Genomic DNA, 19,054 nt, shown 5'->3' on the forward strand with positions numbered 1-19,054 from the left:
GAATCCCACGGACAGAGGAGCCTGGTGGGCAACAGCCCACGGGGCTGCAAAGAGTCGGGCATGACTGAGCGACTAACCCTTTCACTTTTCGGTACAAAATAAAAAGTTTTAAAAAATAATAATAAATCAGTAAAATAAAAAAAAATAAAGCTAAAAAAGCATCATCCTCGAAATATAGGGTGTGCAGAGGGGTGCTCTGGGAACAGGAAGACTTCAGGGATCGGGGTTGGCAGAGACGGGAATGCGCAAAGCTGGGTCAGGCAGTCCCTGGCAATAGCGATCAGGGAGCAGCACAGTCCACGGTGGGAGCCAGAGCGAGCATCTCTGGTGCGTGTCTGGCTGGGCATCACACCCTCTCTCTGCTTCTGCGCCTGTGTGTGTGTATGTTCTCTCTCTGTCCTCCCCTCTCTTGCAGCAGTGATCCGTCACAGGCTTGATTTTAGCAGGACCAAGAGTCAGCAGAGGCCGAGGGGGTGGCTGTGGGGAGGAGGGACCAGGTCCCCAGGGGAGGAGCCAGTCAGTGAAGCTCCCACCCTCTTAGCTGGCCTCCATTCCTCTCCCTCCGCAGGCCTCAACACCGATGCTACCAAGCAGGTGTCTGCCTCATCTTTCTCTGAGGAAGGGAGAGCTGACAATTTCTCCAGCTATGTCCACGTCATTTCTCGGTGATATCCTGAGAGCTGGAGCCTGCCCAAGCCTGGGCAGATAAATCAAGGAGGTTTGTTCCCAGGGCAAGTGACAGCTGTCCCACTGCTGACAGACTCTATCTTTGCTTCATTTCGGTTTCTCTCCAATGTGTGCTGGGGTGACACGGATCAGCTGCCTTGGAATTCCCAAGCCTTCCAGCACGTGATCCCCTGCCCGCCTCCACCCCCTGGCATGCATTCACCTGATTCCTCATTCAGAGGATGGGGGTTCGGGGCCCAGATAAACCAGGGTGTGAGTCCCAGTGCGGTCAGCTGTTCAATAGCCACGGGCACAGCCCTTAGGCTCTTTGGAAGTACTTCCTCATCTGTTGAATGAAAACGGGGAATTGAAACGCATGTCCTCTGGGCTTCATATGTGGAGGAGAGACTGTATATAAAATGCCTGGTGCCCAGACCTGCCCACGGGGGCTCCCTACTCAGCAGAAGGCCAGCATCACCCTCAACAGCCCTGATCAGCTACTATGGTTGCTCGGGAGGTGCAGATCGCACCCCAACCCACTCACTAAAGTGAGGGAGGGTCTTACTTCCTCTGCATCACACTTTGTAAGGCCAAGTGTTAATACTTCTAACTTCCCAGGTGGCACTAGTGGTAAAGAACCCGCCTGCCAATACAGGAGACATAAAAGATGCAGACTTGATCCCTGGGTTGGGAAGATCCCCTGGAGAAGGAAATGGCAACCCACTCCAGTATTCTTGCCTGGAGAATCCCATGGACAGAGGAGCCTAGAAGGCTACAGTCTATAGGGTCACAAAGAGTCAGACACAACTGAAGCGACTTAGCACGCCCACATTAATACTTCCACCTATGTTGATTACAGCCATTCTTTAAAAATTCTGACACTGGGTTCGGCCAGGTTTGCAGAGACCTCCACAGCCCTGGAGAACTCAGTGGAGGCTCAGTAAATGTTGGCTGGAATAGTAAGTGATTAATTATAACCGTACACTGAATGCTCATGATGTCAGGCATGGTGCTAGGAGCTGGAAATCACATCAACCAAGAAAGACAGAATTCCTGCCTTCAGGCAGCTTCCAGGCTACACACCAAGGGATCCAGAGATGCGAATAAGCAGAGACGGTGCATGGCCGTAACTGGGTATGTGGGTGACGTCCGAGTTCCCCTGGCAGGGTAGTAGTGGGTGCTGGGCAGAGAAGGAGAGGCTGGACCAGTGAAGGGGAGAGGCTCCAGTATGTCAGAGCCTATGAAACCTTGGGAATAATCTGTCCTCACTGAACAGCTGAGAACCAAGGCCCAGAGAGGTCAAGTGACTTGCCCGAGGTGCCCAGCTAAGACCTGTGGGATGCGGAGTAAGAAGCAAATCTCAACCGAGAGGGGGGCGCTGGGCATAGCAGGAGCTGCTCCTGAAGTCGTGAGGTTCGAGGCCTCGGTCAGAGCGCCTCGTGACTGGAGGCCCGAGGGGCAGGTAATAACCCGATCTCCTGCGTGCTCACTCCAAAAGCGCTGGTTGTGCTATGTAATATAAAGCCAACAGTGCCGTGAGGGAGGAACTCATTTCCAAACGAGGACGCTGGCACACAGCAAGTCACTCACCCAAAGTCATGCGGGGAGTCAGAGACCCTGAGATGGGAGCCCAGGCACTCAGCGCCCAAGGCCTTTTTGCCTAACCACGAGGCTGTCCTGCCATAGAAGGCTTATATGGTGGGAAAGATTGGGGGCAGGGTGACAGGTTCTGGAAGACAAAGTTGGGGATGGTGGGAGTTTGATCACTAGACAAGGCAACTGAGACTTCGGAGGCATCAATATCCATTGACCAGAACGCCCCCGCCCAATGACCTGTCAGTGGGTCTCGCTCCTTTCCCGAGGTACGGGTCTCTTGTGTCATCCACGACACGATCCTCAGGAGGCTCCTCGTCAGAGCTGGACGTCTGTCCATCACGTTGTTCCCACCAGGCTCAGGGATGACAGGGTGGCAGTGGGGAGGTGGGTCTCCCCCCAAACCACTGACCCCTGACTGCTTCTCCCCACCTGCAGATGAGAAGACAGATGATCCCGGAGAAACCGGGGGCAGCGCTCGCCCAGGTGGAATGTGGACACTGGTCACAGGCTGCCCTATGACACAGCCACCAGCTTTGGGGGTAGAGGTGTCCTGATTACACATCTCCGGGATTACTTCACAACAGCCTTCTTTCTCACTTACTAGACCAGACCAGATGCTTCCCTGGTGGCTCAGTGGTAAAGAATCCACCTGCCAATGTAGGAGACTTGGGTTCGATCCAAATTCCTTCTCCAGGGGAAGGAAATGGCAACCCACTCCAGTATTCTTGCCTGGGAAATCCACGGACAGAGGAGCCTGGTGGGCTCCAGTGCTTACCAAACAGCTGTGAAACCTTGAACATCGGTTCTCTGAATCCACATGCCTCCCTGCAAAACAGGTCCTGCCCTGCACAATTAGGGGAAGAATTAGAATTAACCTACTCAAGCCTTTACACGTAGTAGGCTTTCATTCAATCAAAGAAAACCTTTCATTTAATCAGCTCACCTCCATGTTCCTTTACAGCCTGAAGGCGATTAAGATACTGAAATGAGCTGAGAAAGTCAGGAACACTTTCCTTGTACAAATGACAAACCTTCAAAGTTCTTTTAAAAGTTCCTTTTGTTTGCTTTTGCCCACAAAGAACCTCAGGGAAAGGTCAGCAAAGGCCCAGCTGTCAATCAAATCCCATGAACAACGGGGGCAAAGTGCCACAGAACTGAACCACCCAATAGTGACTAAAGACAGAGTTCTCTATAGGACAGTGGGATCCACCCTTAAAAACTACAAATAGAGAAGATCTAGGGGGCATGTGTTCTCCATGAAAGTAACTTTCAAGATCTCACGTGGGGCCCTGTCTGCAAAGAGCTTCAAATCTCATTAAAGCAACGGGGCTATGAGAAATAAACAGTCCAATGGACGGAGCCCACAAGCTGCAGTCGACGCGCTCCAGGACCTTGGGGAGCTCCATGCCGGACTGGAGCTGTCTTCATGGATGGATCACATGCAGCCTGAGAGGTGAGTGAGTTGGGAAGAAGCAAAAAAGATATTCAGGGTAGGTGGAAGAGTGATGCTCCATTAAGGAGGAAGACGAGACTGGCATTTATTGATCGCCTTTCTAATTCTCCCATTTAATCCCCACTAATGTTCACATCCCAGGCCTCAAATCCCCAAATTACAGACACATCAGCATGGTTTCACCGATTCAACGGACATGAACTTAGGCAAACTCCAGGAGGTGCTGAGGGATAGGGAAGCCTGGTGTGCTGCAGTCCATGGGGTGGTGAAGAGTAGGACACAGCTTGGCAACTGAACAACAAACAGGTAGGCATCTTGCCTGATGCTACTCAGCTATCGAGGGGTGGAACTGAACTCAAAACCATTGGACTACAAGCCTCCTCCAGATCCATCATCACAGCAAACCCTGGCCTCGCTTTAGGACTTGGGTCCTGGACTCTCAGGGCTGGGGACTACCTTCCTCAAGACAGAGCTTTCAACCCAGCAGGCCTGCCGCACCTGCCCTCCCCCACATCCTACCGTACACAGCCCTCAATCATCACCTTTGTTCCAATTCCTCTTAATACTTGGATTAGCTGGGCTTCCGGAGAGGTCACGCTTGTGACTCCGGAATGCACTTCTGACTTTCACAGAAAAGGTCTTTCCTTCAAGTCACAGGGGCACATGTCACTATGTAAACCCGGGCGGCGAGCTGCCTGCCCACAGGGCACTGGGAAAGTCCAAAGTGGAGGCAGAGGGGCAAGGGGAAGAGGTGACAGAGCAAGAATGCAGACAGGGAGGCATCACCCGCATGCACCAGTGCTCTGCGGAGGAGGGGAGGGGTTCACAGCACCCAGCGAGTGATTCGGCCAGGCGGAGCAGCGTAGAGCCCTCCTCCCCCTTCCCCTGATCGCTGCAGGCAAACCCCACTCACACCCCAGCATCCAGCGTCAGGAGACAGAGTGCACGGGGAACATGAACATGACTGAGGAAAAGAAAGGAGAAGAAAGGAAGGAAGGTAGCAAAAGGAGGAAAAATGAGCAGCAGACATTCAAACGCGTTAAAAACACATCAGAATCACAGTCCAGATAAAAACCCTGACTTCGGGAACTTCAGTCTCCAGAACTCCGTGGGAACTGAATGGTATTACAGCATTCATGGCAAGCCAATTGCGACATCACACACACACTACGCATACAATCACACACACACACCACACATACACAACATACGCACATCACAGACGCAGTACACACACATCACACACAGAATACACAACACACACACAACACGTACACATCACACACAATACACACACATCACACACAGAATACACACACAACACGTACACATCACACACAATACACACATCACACACAGAATATACAACACACACAACACGTACATATCACACACACAAGACACACACATCACACACAGAAGAGATATACATCACACACAACATCACACAACACACAACACACATATCACACACACAACACGTAATACATACACCTCATACACAGCACAACACACACATCACACACAACACATACACACACACTGCTTTTGGGGATGGTGTATGTGAATCCCTCCACATTTACCAAATGCCTTCACCGTGTAAATTTCAGTACTAGGCTCACAAAAGATTTCTCTGGACCGGTGGGTCTGACACCTGACTGGGCCTAAGAATCACCTAGGGTCTTATCATAATACAGACCTCCAAGGTCCACTACAGCAATTCTGTCCAGTAGAGCTGCGGTGGGGCGTACTCTACAGGTCCCTCGGGTGGCAGACATGCAAGATGATAGTGAGGCAGGGTCATGGTAATGCAGAGTCATGCAATGATGCAGGGCTGTGGTGGTGAAGGATGAGATGCAGAGTGATGCAGGGTGATGCAGTGTTGCAGAGTGATGTAGAGATGCAGGGTGATGCAGAGATGCAGGGTGATGCAGTGATGTGGGGCCAGGGTGATGCCAGGATGCCACAGGACTCACTGGAAAAGCACTGTTTCTGGGGGCTGACTGCTCTCTCTTCAATGTGAGGCCTTTGAGATAAAGTGATGAGCGTATGAGTGGTTGCTGCTGGGAATGGAGTAAGGGGGCTACCCTTAGCAAGCACCCTTCCGGGCTTATTGTGGTAATACCTTATTGTGATAAGAGCAAGCTGAGCTCCTAACGCTCAGGGTCTCGCTTCCTGCCCACCCACCCCCCGGAAGCAGTTACTGATACCTCTTACAGATGAGGAGCTAAGGCTCACCAGGGTGGCTTGCCCACGGTCACCTAACTAGAAATTAGCAGAACTGGAAACTTTCTCTTGACTCAGAGGGAAAAGATAAAAAGGAAGAGTACACTCTAAATCCTGAAGTGGCTTCGAGGAGAGGAAGGAACTGGAAGAGGAAAAAGGGAAAGGAGAACAGGAGCTTGAGTACTTTTTCCTTGCTCGCCTGGCCAGCCCTGCTAATCCTTCAGACGGGCATCCAGGAGCATGCGGCTCCCGCGGGCCCCCGGCTCCCACAAACTGTAACGACGGGAGAAGAAACGGGTCTCAGATGGTGCAGGAGGGGATGAGGTGCTACTTCCACAGTCACAGGGAAGAGGTGACTAAAACACCCTGATTTCTCCCCTAGTCACCTAGGGGAGTGACATTCAACACAGCTCACACAACACATCTCATCACTTCCTGCTTCCTTGTACACACAGGCCCCCAGCGTTTCACATCCAAAGAAACCGGCACATTGAGAGCACCGCGGCACGGCGGCACAAGCCTTGAGGAGGGTGAGGACCTTCCTTTGGAGGATGAACAGGGTCACGTGACACACCTCATCCTTCTCGGTCTCAAATCTGCAGGATTACAGTCCACTGCTTCACAGTCGGGCTGAAGGGAATGCCCACGGCTGATATTTATGGACTGTCCTCTAGATCAGAGGCAGCACACACCTCAGATGGGTGTATTGACAAAACCACAAAATCCATAACACAGGTAATAATAAGCTGAACTGGGATTGACGGCCCAGGGTCCAAGCTCTTAAATTTGCAGCTTCAGCTACAGCCACCCTGCGTCAGGCACATAGGACATGTCACTCACTGACCCTCTCCTGGGCCTCTGCTCCTGCCATCCCTCCAGCTGTTCAGTCTTCTTGATGAGCTTCTATTCATCCTGCAAAGCCTTCTCTGTTGCTGTGCAACCTTCTCCAACCTTCTCATCACCCCCCTGGGACTCTCAGCTAAATCTGCTGCTGCCCCCTCCCCAGTGCATTCACAGCATAAACACAGACACCGTTTTTGATTCAAATCCCAAGCCTGTCATCTGTGGCCCACTCGCTCTCGGCACAGTGACCCAAATGGAGACCTGGCATGCTCTAAAAGCACACAGGCCTTATTCTCACCAAGGCCCGAGTCCCGCCTGGAGCATCCATCCGTCATTTGCACCTGGGCTTTCTCCACGACAAAGCTGTGAGTGAACAGCTTGAGGATAGCAATTATGTTATCCCTAAATTCTGTGTTTTCCAGAACCCACCCCCACTGCGGTCTGGCAGCTAGTAGGTACTCAATTAACATCCACGCTGGCTACTCATCCACTGGACATTTACTGCAAACCTATTGTGTTAGTCACTGTGTTCGGCCAGAACGATGGAAACCACTTCTAGTGGAGAGAAGGCTGAAAGTCTCCAAAGGAAAAGTGAATGACGCTGAATCACCGATTCACAGAAGGAGTGGAGTAGAGAGATGCACAGAGATTCTAGAAGGGAAATTCCCCTTGAAGACCCGGGCTCTGGAATCACACCAGCCCTCCCATATCGTGCCACTTTGCTTACTGTGTACACCAGGCAGCTCCTTTAGCAAGTTGAAGCTTCCCTTTCAGAAATCAACACCTGTCCTTACTTAATAAAGCCCTGGTGGCTCAGTTGGTAAAGAATCTGCCTGCAATGCAAAAGACCTAGGTTCGATTCCTGGGTCAGAAAATCCCCTGAAGAGACAAGCAACCCACTCCAGTATTACCGCCTGGAGAATTCCATAGACAGAGGAGCCTGGTGGGCTACAGTCCATGGGGCCGCAAAGAGTCACACACGACTGAGCGACTAACTTTCTTTCTTCACTTACTTAATAAGGCTGCTGGGAGGATAAAATGTAATGATCCAAGCAAAGCCCATGGAAGGTCCCTCACACACAGAAAGCACCCAATAAATATTAGCTATTACTACCACCCCCAGCATCTCAGTAACTGAAAGTTAACCAAAATGATTTCTCAGCAGCCAAGAACACACCTGAACGATGGACATGTTGCTCACACTTCCAGAAATACCAAGGGATTTCCCTTCCATTCATTTTCCAAATTAGCTAAGGATGAGAAAGTGTTGTCCTTCAGGTAATTCAACGTGTGCCAAGCACACACAGGTCACGGGGCCCTTCGAGAGGAGTGTGCCTTTGATCTGAATCTGCCCGGACCCCCCTCTTAAACCCTCAGGAGGACATGCCTGGAACTGGAGGCAGGCCCAGGTCTTGTGACAGCGTAGCCAATCCAGGCCAGACGCTTTGCCTGACTGGAGTGGGAAAGCCAGAGCTGGCCAACCCAGCAAGCAAGTGGGCAGGGCTGGAGGGGAGAGGTGATCAGAGAATGGATGCTCTCAGGTGTCTGGGTTCCTAAAAGATCAAAAGCAAGGGGCAGGGATGGGGAAAAAGAACATGCATTGAACCCACAAAAGGACAAATGACAGCCTTGGACAGAATTTCATCAAACATCTCCTGTAACGCTCATGAAGGCCCTTGGGGGTGGTAGGAGGACTTTTCCCTCACATGAGACCTTTAAAAACCAAAATGGTCAAGGCAGGATTCCAAGCCAAGATTTTCTGACTCCTTCCATAAACGTCCTCTGCCAAAGGACAGGGGTGACCTTACACAGAAAGGTCACTTCCTCCTTGTTACATCTCTGTAGTCTGTGGAGGCCACTTTTCAACAAGCATATATTGACACAAGCAATTTTAAAAAAATTCCATTTTGTTGGTTTTGTTTCGAATCCATATCTGGCGTTAGAATCTGCAGATATTCTTTGGGAGTTAGAACAGTTCCTGGCTGTGTAGGTCCAAGGGCATCAAAGAAGTGCATCCACTTCTTTGCATGGCAGATGTCCCACCCAAGCTGAGAGGCAGTCACACCCCTCGCCTGATCTGAGGCACTCCGCCTCAGACAAAGAAAGCCTGGGGTCCCGGGCACCCAGAGTCTAACACATCCTGCCCTGCTCCCAGCAACAAGGCTGAAATCAGAGTCCACAATCAGCTTGGCCGACATCACACAAACCTACAGTGTGAAGCAGCAGGCAGCCAGGGCAGGGCTATCTGAATGTGCAGGGCCAGGCCATCAGCCCCCTGACCTCACGAGCCAGGACTGGGAGGAACAAGGGATGAGGGAGTGTGCAGGCTGCTCCGCAGCTCTGGGAAAAGGCCACGAAACCAAAATAACCTGAGACCACACTTCCTCATCTATTTCCTAATCTGTAAGACAGAATTGTTGCGGGGAATGGCAGGAGCTAGAATTTCAGTACTTCCCTAGAACTCTTGCACCCCAAGGAGGTGGGATGAGAGACTGGGTGAGAGAATTTCCCTCTGCTCCTTAATGTTTATTTGATTATGAACATTTTCATATCCACTGCCCCCGCCCCCCCCCCCCAATTTAGCCCGAGGTCGCCACCACCCGGGAGCAACTCCAGGGATCCTTGCAGCAGCAGGACAGCTGTCTGGTAAGGCGGGTCACAGTGCACACGGGCAGCATCTGCTCTGCACTGTCGGTTCCCAAACCCCACCTCCCTCGGGCTGGGCCTGAAGGAACCCCCGCGTCGAGCAATAACCATTCCTCTTCACTGCTTACTTCTGCTCTGCTCTTTTTTTTCCCCTTGTGAAGGACGTAGACAGGACATGGCTGCTCAACCCAGTGACAAGGGGATGTGGAAGGCAGTCTAAGAGGAGAGAAAGTGTCTCCCTGGGGGCTTCCTGCCTTCCCCTGTCCCTGGACAGAGGAGGAAGGGGAGGAGGTGGAGGACCAGGAGGAGAAAGTCATGAAGGAGATGTGACTCTGGTGGTTTCAGGCTTATCAGAGAATGGGGTATGCACAGCAACACTGCTCATCTTTGCCAATAACGGTAATAAATGCTAATGCTCTCAGGGTAATAACCATGCCCCCAGGCTCTATGATCATCATCATGTATAATCATCAGCATGACCCAGGACATGTTTGTACTTTTTACTAGTAAGGTCACCAAGATCTGAGGATCTTTTTGAAGCCACTTTTGAAGCCACTTTTTTGAAGATCCCACAGCTACTAAGTGGGAGGATGAGGTTCCCTTAGTTATCCAAAAAGAGGTTATTTGTCTGGAAGGTTCAAAAGCCCCAAGAGCGGTGGCCAGGGCGTGAAGGATGAAATCACAAGGTTCACTGAATTCTCAGTCTTTCTTTCATTCAGCAAACATTTACTGAGTGCCTATACCTAAGAGGGGCTTCCCAAGTGGCCCAGTGGTAACAAACCTACCTGCCAAGTAGGATACACAGGTGATCCCTGGGTTGGGAAGATGCCCTGGAGGAGGAAATGGCAACACACTCCAGTACTCCTGCCTGGGAAATCCCATGGGCAGGAGAGTCTGGCGGATTACAGTCCACGGGATCACAAAGGGTCAGACAGAACTGAGCTCGCCACATGCTTACCTGAGGGAGAGCTGGCAGACCCTCCCTGGCACCTCGTCCTTTGCAAAGGGCAGTTGGTTCTGTGTTGGTGGCGTCTTAGGAATCCTCCCTCGCCTCTTCATTGCTTTCAGAGGCTCCAGGTAATGTTGGGTCTCCCAGGGCCTGTAGCTGCCCCTCTCACATCTCTGCTTCAGCTGTCACAAGGCCTTTCCCCGTGTCTCTCCGGAGTGTTCTGTTCCATGTCGTTCCATCTCAGTCCTCTCCCCTCCTCCAAGGACACCAGTCATTGGATTTAGGACCCATCTAATTCTGTGAGATTTCAACTGAGCTAATGACTTCTGCAAAGACCCTACACCGCAACGACAGCATCTGAGGTTCCGACAGACATAACCTGGGGAGAACATTACTCAACTCCAGTATGGCTGTCTACTCTGACCTTCCATTAGAAACTAAAATTTGACAAACATTCTCGAACTTTTGGGTAATGGAGTTACAAGGTACAGTAAGATAAAACCGGGCCCTCAAGCTCTTAGGAAACCAAGAGGGAAAAAATGCTAATGGAAAACAGCGGCCATTGCCTTACACCGGCTTTGTTCCTTGGCCTTTCCATGTTAGTCAAACACTACAAAGCATAATACTCAGTAATGAGACTTAAATAATTAATACTTGATAGCCTTAGCAACATCCTGTTATTTAATAATAAAGAATAATAATGTCAGCTTCATGATTTACTAATGACTGCTTAAATAATTAATTGCAAGATGTAATATGCAACCTACAAGTTTGTTAACTCAATCACTGGACTTCCTGGCCCCTAGACCTCTGGTCACTCCCATCACTGCTGTCAACCCTGCCCTAAGCTGCCAATCTCTGTCCACCAGAAGCAACTCCCGAATAGCAGAGTATGAGCTGAAGACACTGCATTGACGAGTGCCTATGGGCATGTCTGGGGGAATTTTAAGCTATTCTGAAAGTCTAGTATACTTTTCAAAAGTAAAGAGATGGCACTTAAAAAAGAAGTGAAGAAGAGAGACCAGGATACACAAGTATATATGCAAGAACTCTTTTTTTAAGTGACAGATTCAAATCATAGGAAATGAATCCTCCCCAGTGGCTCAACTGTTAAAGAACCCACTCGCCAATGCAGGAGACACAAAAGATGAGGGTTTGATCCCCGAGTGGGGAAGATCCCCTGGAGAAGCAAAAGGCAATCCGCTCCAGTATTTTTGCCTGGGAAATCCCATGGACAGAGGAGCCTGGTAGGTGGGGTTACAAAGAGTCAGACATGCAATATGGTTAAAAAAACTAGGATACAGCTATACTATACCCCTAATTCTGGAAGTGGGATTAGTACTCAGAGCATTTATTTCTGGCTGGCAGAACTAACATTTTTAATTTTCTGCGTTTCAAAGAGAAGGCCACAGACCCTGGGGCAGTGCTCCTGGTCTTCCCCCAGCAGCGGCCGTGTGCCCTCAGTAGCATCACCTAACCTCCATTTCTTGCCCAGCACCACCTCCTAGGGCTGCCGTGGGGTTAAATTAAATGAGTTCATATTGATATTTGCCAAGGGCTTAGAAAGGTTGGCTAGTTCATAAGAAGTGCTACAAAATTCTTCGTCAAACAAAACAAAGCATTATTTTATAATAAGGAAAACATACTATTATTTTAAAAGTCAGGGAAAAAACTATCGGTGGGTGAAGACAGCATCACAGAAGCTCAAATGTAATGCCACCTGGACTCTGTTGTTGCTCTTTGCTTATATTTTCTTTTCATGAGGGTTTCCAGTGGACTTCCCACCTCAGTGAAGGCATAGTTCAGATCCACCGCTAAAGCAGCACAAGGTCATTTTCTCAGAGGGCGGAGGGTGGGTGACCTGGGACACTGACATCAAAGGAGATGCTCCCCCGCCGCCAAGGGGTGACAGCTTGGACCATCTCAGGACCTCCCAGGCCCAGCCTGTCTCCACTCTCCCCATGTGCCCCAATCCTCCTCCCACCCCAACACATCTGCATAAAAAATGAGACTGGACAGCCTCAAGGATGGATCTCCAGGTTCATCTCTCACCTGGAGCCAAGGCCAGCCCAGAGGGCATCTCCATTCCGATGGCCTGGCCTTTGTCAGAGAAGGAGAGGAGCACCGGCTGGAGAGGCAGAGAGGCAGAGAAGCTGGCTCAGCGGAGCCCTCCTCAAGGAGCATCTCCAGGACGGCTCATTGTCATTCCAGCCAGGTGTCTGCCCCTCATCCTCCAGCCCCAGGATGCAGGATGCAGCAGAGGAAGGTAGCGGCCAAGATCAGAGATAATGCCCCCCATGAAATTCCTCACCTCCCACCCCTCTAACTGGGGGAGGAGAGGATGGTAGCCATCCCGGCAGAGGAGCTGATAGATCGGGTTTGCATATAAAAGAGCTGCTAGCCAGCGGTCTTGGCCCCTCCTCCTCCCTCTCTGCAAGGCAGCTTCTCCTGCTTCATCTTGCCTGACAACTTGACTTTCAGTTCAGTTCAGTTCAGTCACTCAGCCGTGTCCCACTCTTTGCAACACCATGGACTCCATCACGCCAGGACTCCCTGTCCATCACCAACTCCTGGAGTTTACTCAAACTCATGTCCTTTGAGTCAGTGATTCCATCCAACCATCTCATCCTCTGTCATCCCCTTCTCCCGCCTTCAATCTTTCCCAACATCAGGGTCTTTTCCAGAGAGTCAGCTCTTTGCATCAGGTGGCCAAAGTATTGGAGTTTCGGCTTCAGCATCAGTCCTTCCAATGAGTATGCATGACTGATTTCCTTCAGGAGGGATTGGTTGGATCTCCTTACGGTCCAAGGGACTCTCAACTTGGCTTTGGCGGGGGCCAAACCCAAGCCTGGTAGCATCCCCGTTTTCCTCCTGTTCTGAGTGACTGAGCCCCAGGAAGCTGCAGGCAGCTCTGGAGCAGGACAAGGGCCCCTGAGAGCAGCTGAGCCGGCCCTGGGTGAAAGCCACTTACTCGGGAGAGCCTCTCGGTCCAGGTGAGCAGCCCACACTCTGCCCTGATGCCTGCCAAGTTCAGGTGATGATGACAGGGCGCTGTCCTGCTTTGGCTTTAAGGAGGCATTTAAATGTCATCCTATGTTGTTGTTCAGTGGCTAAGTGGTGTTTGACTCTGCAACCCTAAGGGCTGTAGCCTGCCAGGCTCCTTGTCCATGGGATTTTCCAGGTAAGGATACTGGAGGGGGTTGCTATTCCCTACTTCAGGGCATCTTCCCGACCCAGGGATCGAACCTGTGTCTCCTGCATTGGCAGACAGATTCTTTACTGTCAGAGCCACCAAGGAAGCCCATGTCATCCTATACATGGAACCCACGTCACACACACACACACATACAGTACTAGTGCAAAAGCCCTCACAGATACAGCATGCCTTCTTCTAAAATGGCCACACTGAGACAGGACCAGGGCCTGCATTCCAAGAGCGGGACAGCAAGGTCGAGGTCACCTCCGTCTGGCCCCCCTGCTGCCTGACAATCCATTCCTGCAGTAAAGTGGACAGGGGATGGGAGCAGGAGACGGGGGCAGGTGTTGACCTCCCTCCCCGCAGCGCAGCTCAGGAGGGCCTGTCAGTAAAGACTGAGAAAGTGCCGGGCCCTGAGGCCAGGAGCAGCCAGTGTGCAGGAGGGACAGGCCATCGCTTGAAGCTCATGTGCGTACACCTGCCAAGCACTCCCAAGATGTTTGAAGAAATACCTCCAACAGACTGACAATTAAAACAGGAGGGCAAGACGGGAAGGGTGCCTCCCAGCACCTGAGGCACCATTACACTGTTCTCCCCAGGCTGCCAGAGCTGAAGGCTGGGCTGTCCGAGAGGTGATGGGCAGGCGGCATTTACACAAGGCCTCTATCACAGGATCTCAGCACACCTGCTTACCCCAGCCACCCCCGCCAGGTCACCAGGCAGGCCCCTGTGGACCCAGTTACCAGGGATCACACCCAAACACAGGGCTGTTGGCCACTTGCTGTTGCTCAGTCGCTCGGCTGTGTCCAGCTCTTTGCGACCCCGTGGGCTGCAGCACGCCAGGCTTTCCTGTCCTTCACTGTCTCCCGAAGTCTGCTCAAACTCATGTCCATTGAGTTGGTGATGCCATCCAACCATCTCATCTTCTGTCGCCAGTGCCAACCCCTGAAGGACATTCCCCTTTGCCGGTCCCCAGCTCCCACCCCTCCCGGTGCAGGAAACAAAGCGTGGCCATTAAATGCTTCCTCCATGGCATTAGACTCCTAGGGCTGTCAGAACAAAAGACCACAAGCTCTGGGCCTTAAATGCACACAAATTAACCAAAAACAGTTCTGAAGATGAAAAGTCCAAAAGAGGTCTCACGAGGTTGTCTAAAGGGTTGTCAGTGGGGCAACATTCCTTTCTGGAGGCTCCAAGGGGGATTCCCTGCCTGACAGCTCGTCCAGCATCTTCAAAGCAGTGACGTAACTTCTCACATGGCATCACTCTGACCTCCTCTTCTGCCTCCCTCCTCCATTTCTAAGGACCCTTGTGATGATACCAGACCCACAGCAAAATCCCGGATAATCTCCCTTTGTTAAGGTCGTCCTTCTTTCCACCTGCAATCTTAATACACACGGAATATTCACAGGTTCCAGTGACTAGGATATGAAAATATTGGGGAAGCAGAGGTAATTACTGGATTATCCTGCCAACTACATCCGCATCTAAGCCAGGCCTTGAGCTGCTGTGTGTCTGCAAGGCCTCCAGAAAAGCCGCTCAGAAAGAAGCCCCCCAGTTTGCTGCCTGCCACCCCCCTCCATGAAAAAGCCTGGCCAGCCCTGATCCCAGCATCTCCCAGATGGCTTCAACCGCCTCCCCATCCCAAGGGTCTCCCTCCAACCTGTGGTGCAGGGACCCTCCTCTGCCCACTTCACGATAAGGGAAGAGTAACAAGACACCCACCCAGGGTCAGTCAGCTTCAAGTAGCAGGCCTGGGATTGGAACACGGGGTTCCAGCCTGCCCGCTCTCTGCCAACCCACACCAACCCCAAGGACTCAGACTGGTGCCAGTCTTGCGAGTTCAGCCTCCTGCCGGGGTCCCTCCCAGCACCGGGGCAGCCTTGCCACCCTCATCGGGGGCTCTGATGGCCCGGGGACCTGCGATGTGAATTCTCACTGACTCCGCTGACGAGTCCGTAAGGTGAGCAATTTTTTGCCAAAGGCAACGGTGACGGGAGGTGGGTGGGCAGAGCAAGCGTAAAGGCAGCATCCACCGGGTGCTTGCAAAGTGCCAGGGGCACCCGGCCGCTGCATCTGCCCACAAGCCTAGTTAGTTCCGTTCTCCCGGAGGGAGGCTGGGGCTGCCGGGGCTGGGTACCACGCCCACAGGGGGTTGGCAGCACCAGGATTCCAGCTGGGCAGGCGCTCTCTGCCCTCCATCCGGCCTTCCCCAGCCCTGCTCACTGGAGAGCCCAGCATTCCAGCCCTCGAGGAAGTTACCAGACCACCCGAAGATGTCCTCTCCCTCCTTCTGCTCCTCCCCCGCGCCAATCTGCACCCCACCCCAGGCTCCTCCGCCAGCAGGACAGGTCCCGGAGTGGTGGAACCGGAGTTCTCGGTTGGTTTCAAGCCTCGGCTTGTGACAGAGAAGCTTCTTTCTCCTTCCACAGCAGGCCTGCAGGAATCTCGCCAGGGGCTGGGCTTGGGTGCAGTCAAGCAGAGGGCACGGCTGGCTGTCACTGGGCACTCTCCGGGAGGCCAGTCCCAACCTTTCCCCTGGATCTCGGTCTGGCCTCGCTGAGCCAAGGTAGCCCAGAGTGACCGATACCAGCGAGGCACGGGGACAAAGCCCTGCCACGCCAGCAGACCTTTGTTCCACTCACCCAGACACCAAAGCCAAGTGCTGGCTGGCTGCCGATGCAAAGGGTCCCGGGGGTACCCAGCTCAAAGGTGGGCTCACATGCCCCGTCAAGTTCTGGGTCAGCTGCATCCACGCAAGGCATTTTACCACTCTGGGCACCCACTCCAAGCCCCGCAGGAGGGGCTGAGGGAACACATACGATGCAGTAAGAGACAAGGTCCGTGCCTGGAGTCTACAGGGGAAGCAGACGGTCAACAAATGCTCCTACAAACCAATGTTGTGAAGGAGTTGCCAGCCCAACCTCCCCACTCCCAGCAGTTAATCTGGGGGTTCCAGGTGGAGATCTCTAAAGAGCTGACATTTACAATGACACCTGAAGGTTAGCAGGATTTTTTATTTTGCTTATGAGGAAAGGAAGGAAGAAAAAAAGGAGAAGCTCCCAACAAATACCACTTAGGGAGGAATATTTAAAATGGGCAAGAGCCCGGGTTAAGGAGACAGGCGCCCCTGCATTCATTTGTAAAGCATGATCTCGCTCCCACAATCAGATGCAGATGGCATACCCCACAGAAACAGAGGAGGTGTCATTTCCTGGAACCTCATGCCTAACAAAGAGTCCAGTGGGACTCCCCTAGATCCCGCATCTGTAAAATCCACAATTTGGTCCAGACAGACCTTACCTCTTCATAGGCGGTGGGGGGGATGGAGGGGCGGGGGGAGGAATCTGCTAAACATGCCGAAGGAAATGACCGGTTGAGGATACACAAGTAGTTGAGACACATGAAAAGCTGGTCAAAGAAAAGTGGCAGGGACACGGCTTTGTTTTGGGTGTTTGCAGGTCACAGAGCTCCATGCCCGCTAAGGAGTTTGCTGCCTGAAGTAAGATGCTCACACACCAGGAGTTGCCCCAGTAACCTCCAGAACCAAGTGCAGCGGGGTGACCGGTGAATATACCTGGAGAGGTAGGACAGATTCTACCCAAATGCTGTAAAACTCCTTAGACCTTTCTGGGGGCTCTGCCAGGAAAACCGTCAGAGACATGTGGAAAGGTCCATGCGTTATAGCAGGCAAAGCAGCAGCAGATCTGAACGCCCGCATGTCCTAACTTGGCCGAGCTGACCAGGACAGTAATACTGGCAGCACCTGCGTTGTGCCATCCGAGGCGGGGCACTCGGACGGATCTTCCTCACCTCTCTCTCACATCAGCCCCATGGGGAGACGGCTGTGATTCTCCTGTTTTCACAGCAGGAACAAGTGGCAGCACCTTTCTCATGCAGGTGCATGATGAAACATGGGAAAGGTGCTTAAGACAAGCTTTTAGAACTGAAAGACACTGGCGAACGGTCAGGGTGTAATGCTAAGTGAGCAGAGTAGAGATGCAAACCTATCGTAAGCAGGACAAGAGGGCTGAAAGGGAAGTGTTGCTATTCCAGAGGGTCAGGAATATAAGACGTCTGTATCGTCCGCTTCTACAAATATGCAAGCTTCAGTTCAGTTCAGTCACTCAATCAGGCCCGATTCTTTGAGATCCCATGGACTGCAGCACACCAGGCTTCCCTGCCCGTCACCAACTCCCAGAGCTTGCTCAAATTCATGTCCATCGAGTCAGTGATGCCATCCAACCATCTCACCCTCTGTTGGCCCCTTCTCCTCCTGCCCTCAATCTTTCCCAGCATCAGTGTCTTTTCCAATGAGTCAGTTCGTCGCATCAGGTGGCCAAACTACTGGCCACTAAGCAAGTTTGATGGGGGAAAAAAAAAAAAAGAAAAAAGATTTTCTTGCCTGTGCATCCCCCCACCCCACCCCTGATTCTGTGAGTGGGGCTTAAGTGAGGGTGGACTTGAAGGGGGAGATTCAGGGCTATTCCGCCAGGACACAGCCCACCTCAGCCCACTGGGACATGTGCTTCTCACAGCAGCTGCTAACTCACCAGGCCAGCAACTGGACAAGGGCATGGATGCAAAAGGAACTCACTTCTGGAAAGGACCATGAGGAGGTCCTTAGCAAAGGAAGTAACTAATGGCTACCAAGATCATACTGTGTGTTGGGCAACAAAGATCTAACCAACATTTACAGGTTGGCCTCTGGACCAAGTCCACCCATGCCTTCAAGCAAGGTCATGTCTGACTCTTGCAACCCCATGAACTGTAGCCCACCAGGCTCCTTTATCCATGGGATTTCCCAGGCAAGAATACTGGAGTGGGTTGCTATTTCCTTCTCCAAGGAAACTCCCCAACCCAGGGATCAAACTTGGGTCTCCTGCATTGGCAACAGGTTCTTTACCATCTGAGCCACCAAGGAGGGTTGGAAGAAAAAAAAGGATGGAAGGTTAGAATGAAGCATAAAAGAGAAGAGGGAACTGAAACCATCAGAAAGAGATGAAGACACTCCCAAGCAACTAGACCATGGCAGACAGAGGCAGCAAGGACAAAGATCTCCAGGGGCATCCCACGTCCTGCCTGTGGATCACCTCCAGCCATCAAATGTTTCGATGGGAAGGGCGCTCTGCAAGGAGCTCACCTGCTCTTGGGAAGGTCACATAGAAGGAGAGAGAGACACCAGCATACAGCCAAGTGATGAACTCGGCAGGAGAGTAAGAACTCACGCACTAGCACAGGGAGGTTATCAACTCCTCTTCTTTCTAAGACCACACAGCAGGCGACCAACCCAGTGAGCTTTCCCGGGTACGCCCTTTCCCACTCCTAAGCCCCCAGAAATCTGTTCCCTAAACACCCCCAGCAGGGATGCCCAGCCCTCCCTGTGCCTTCCAAAGGTGCCTCTGGGGAGCAGCCGGTTCCTGGTCCAATACCGCACCCCAGCGCCTACAGCTGGGAACCCGCTGTGCCAGGAGGAGCC

At 52.1% G+C, this 19,054-nt stretch overlaps 1 protein-coding gene across 1 annotated transcript in view; it reads right to left on the minus strand.

Moving 5' to 3' along the window:
* Window positions 1–42: 42 nt before the first annotated feature.
* The window catches only part of LOC122679075 (translation initiation factor IF-2-like), a 60,525-nt gene continuing 41,513 nt past the window's right edge, over window positions 43–19,054 (minus strand). The window contains exons 3-4 of the mRNA XM_043879339.1: window positions 3,038–3,106; window positions 43–1,012 (exon numbers count right to left, since the gene is read on the minus strand). Coding sequence (XP_043735274.1) covers window positions 986–1,012; window positions 3,038–3,106 — 96 coding nt within the window. The 3' untranslated portion in view covers window positions 43–985. The remainder of the gene's footprint in view (window positions 1,013–3,037; window positions 3,107–19,054) is intronic.

This window comes from Cervus elaphus, chromosome 21 (assembly GCF_910594005.1).
Source record: "Cervus elaphus chromosome 21, mCerEla1.1, whole genome shotgun sequence".
NCBI lineage: Eukaryota > Metazoa > Chordata > Mammalia > Artiodactyla > Cervidae > Cervus > Cervus elaphus.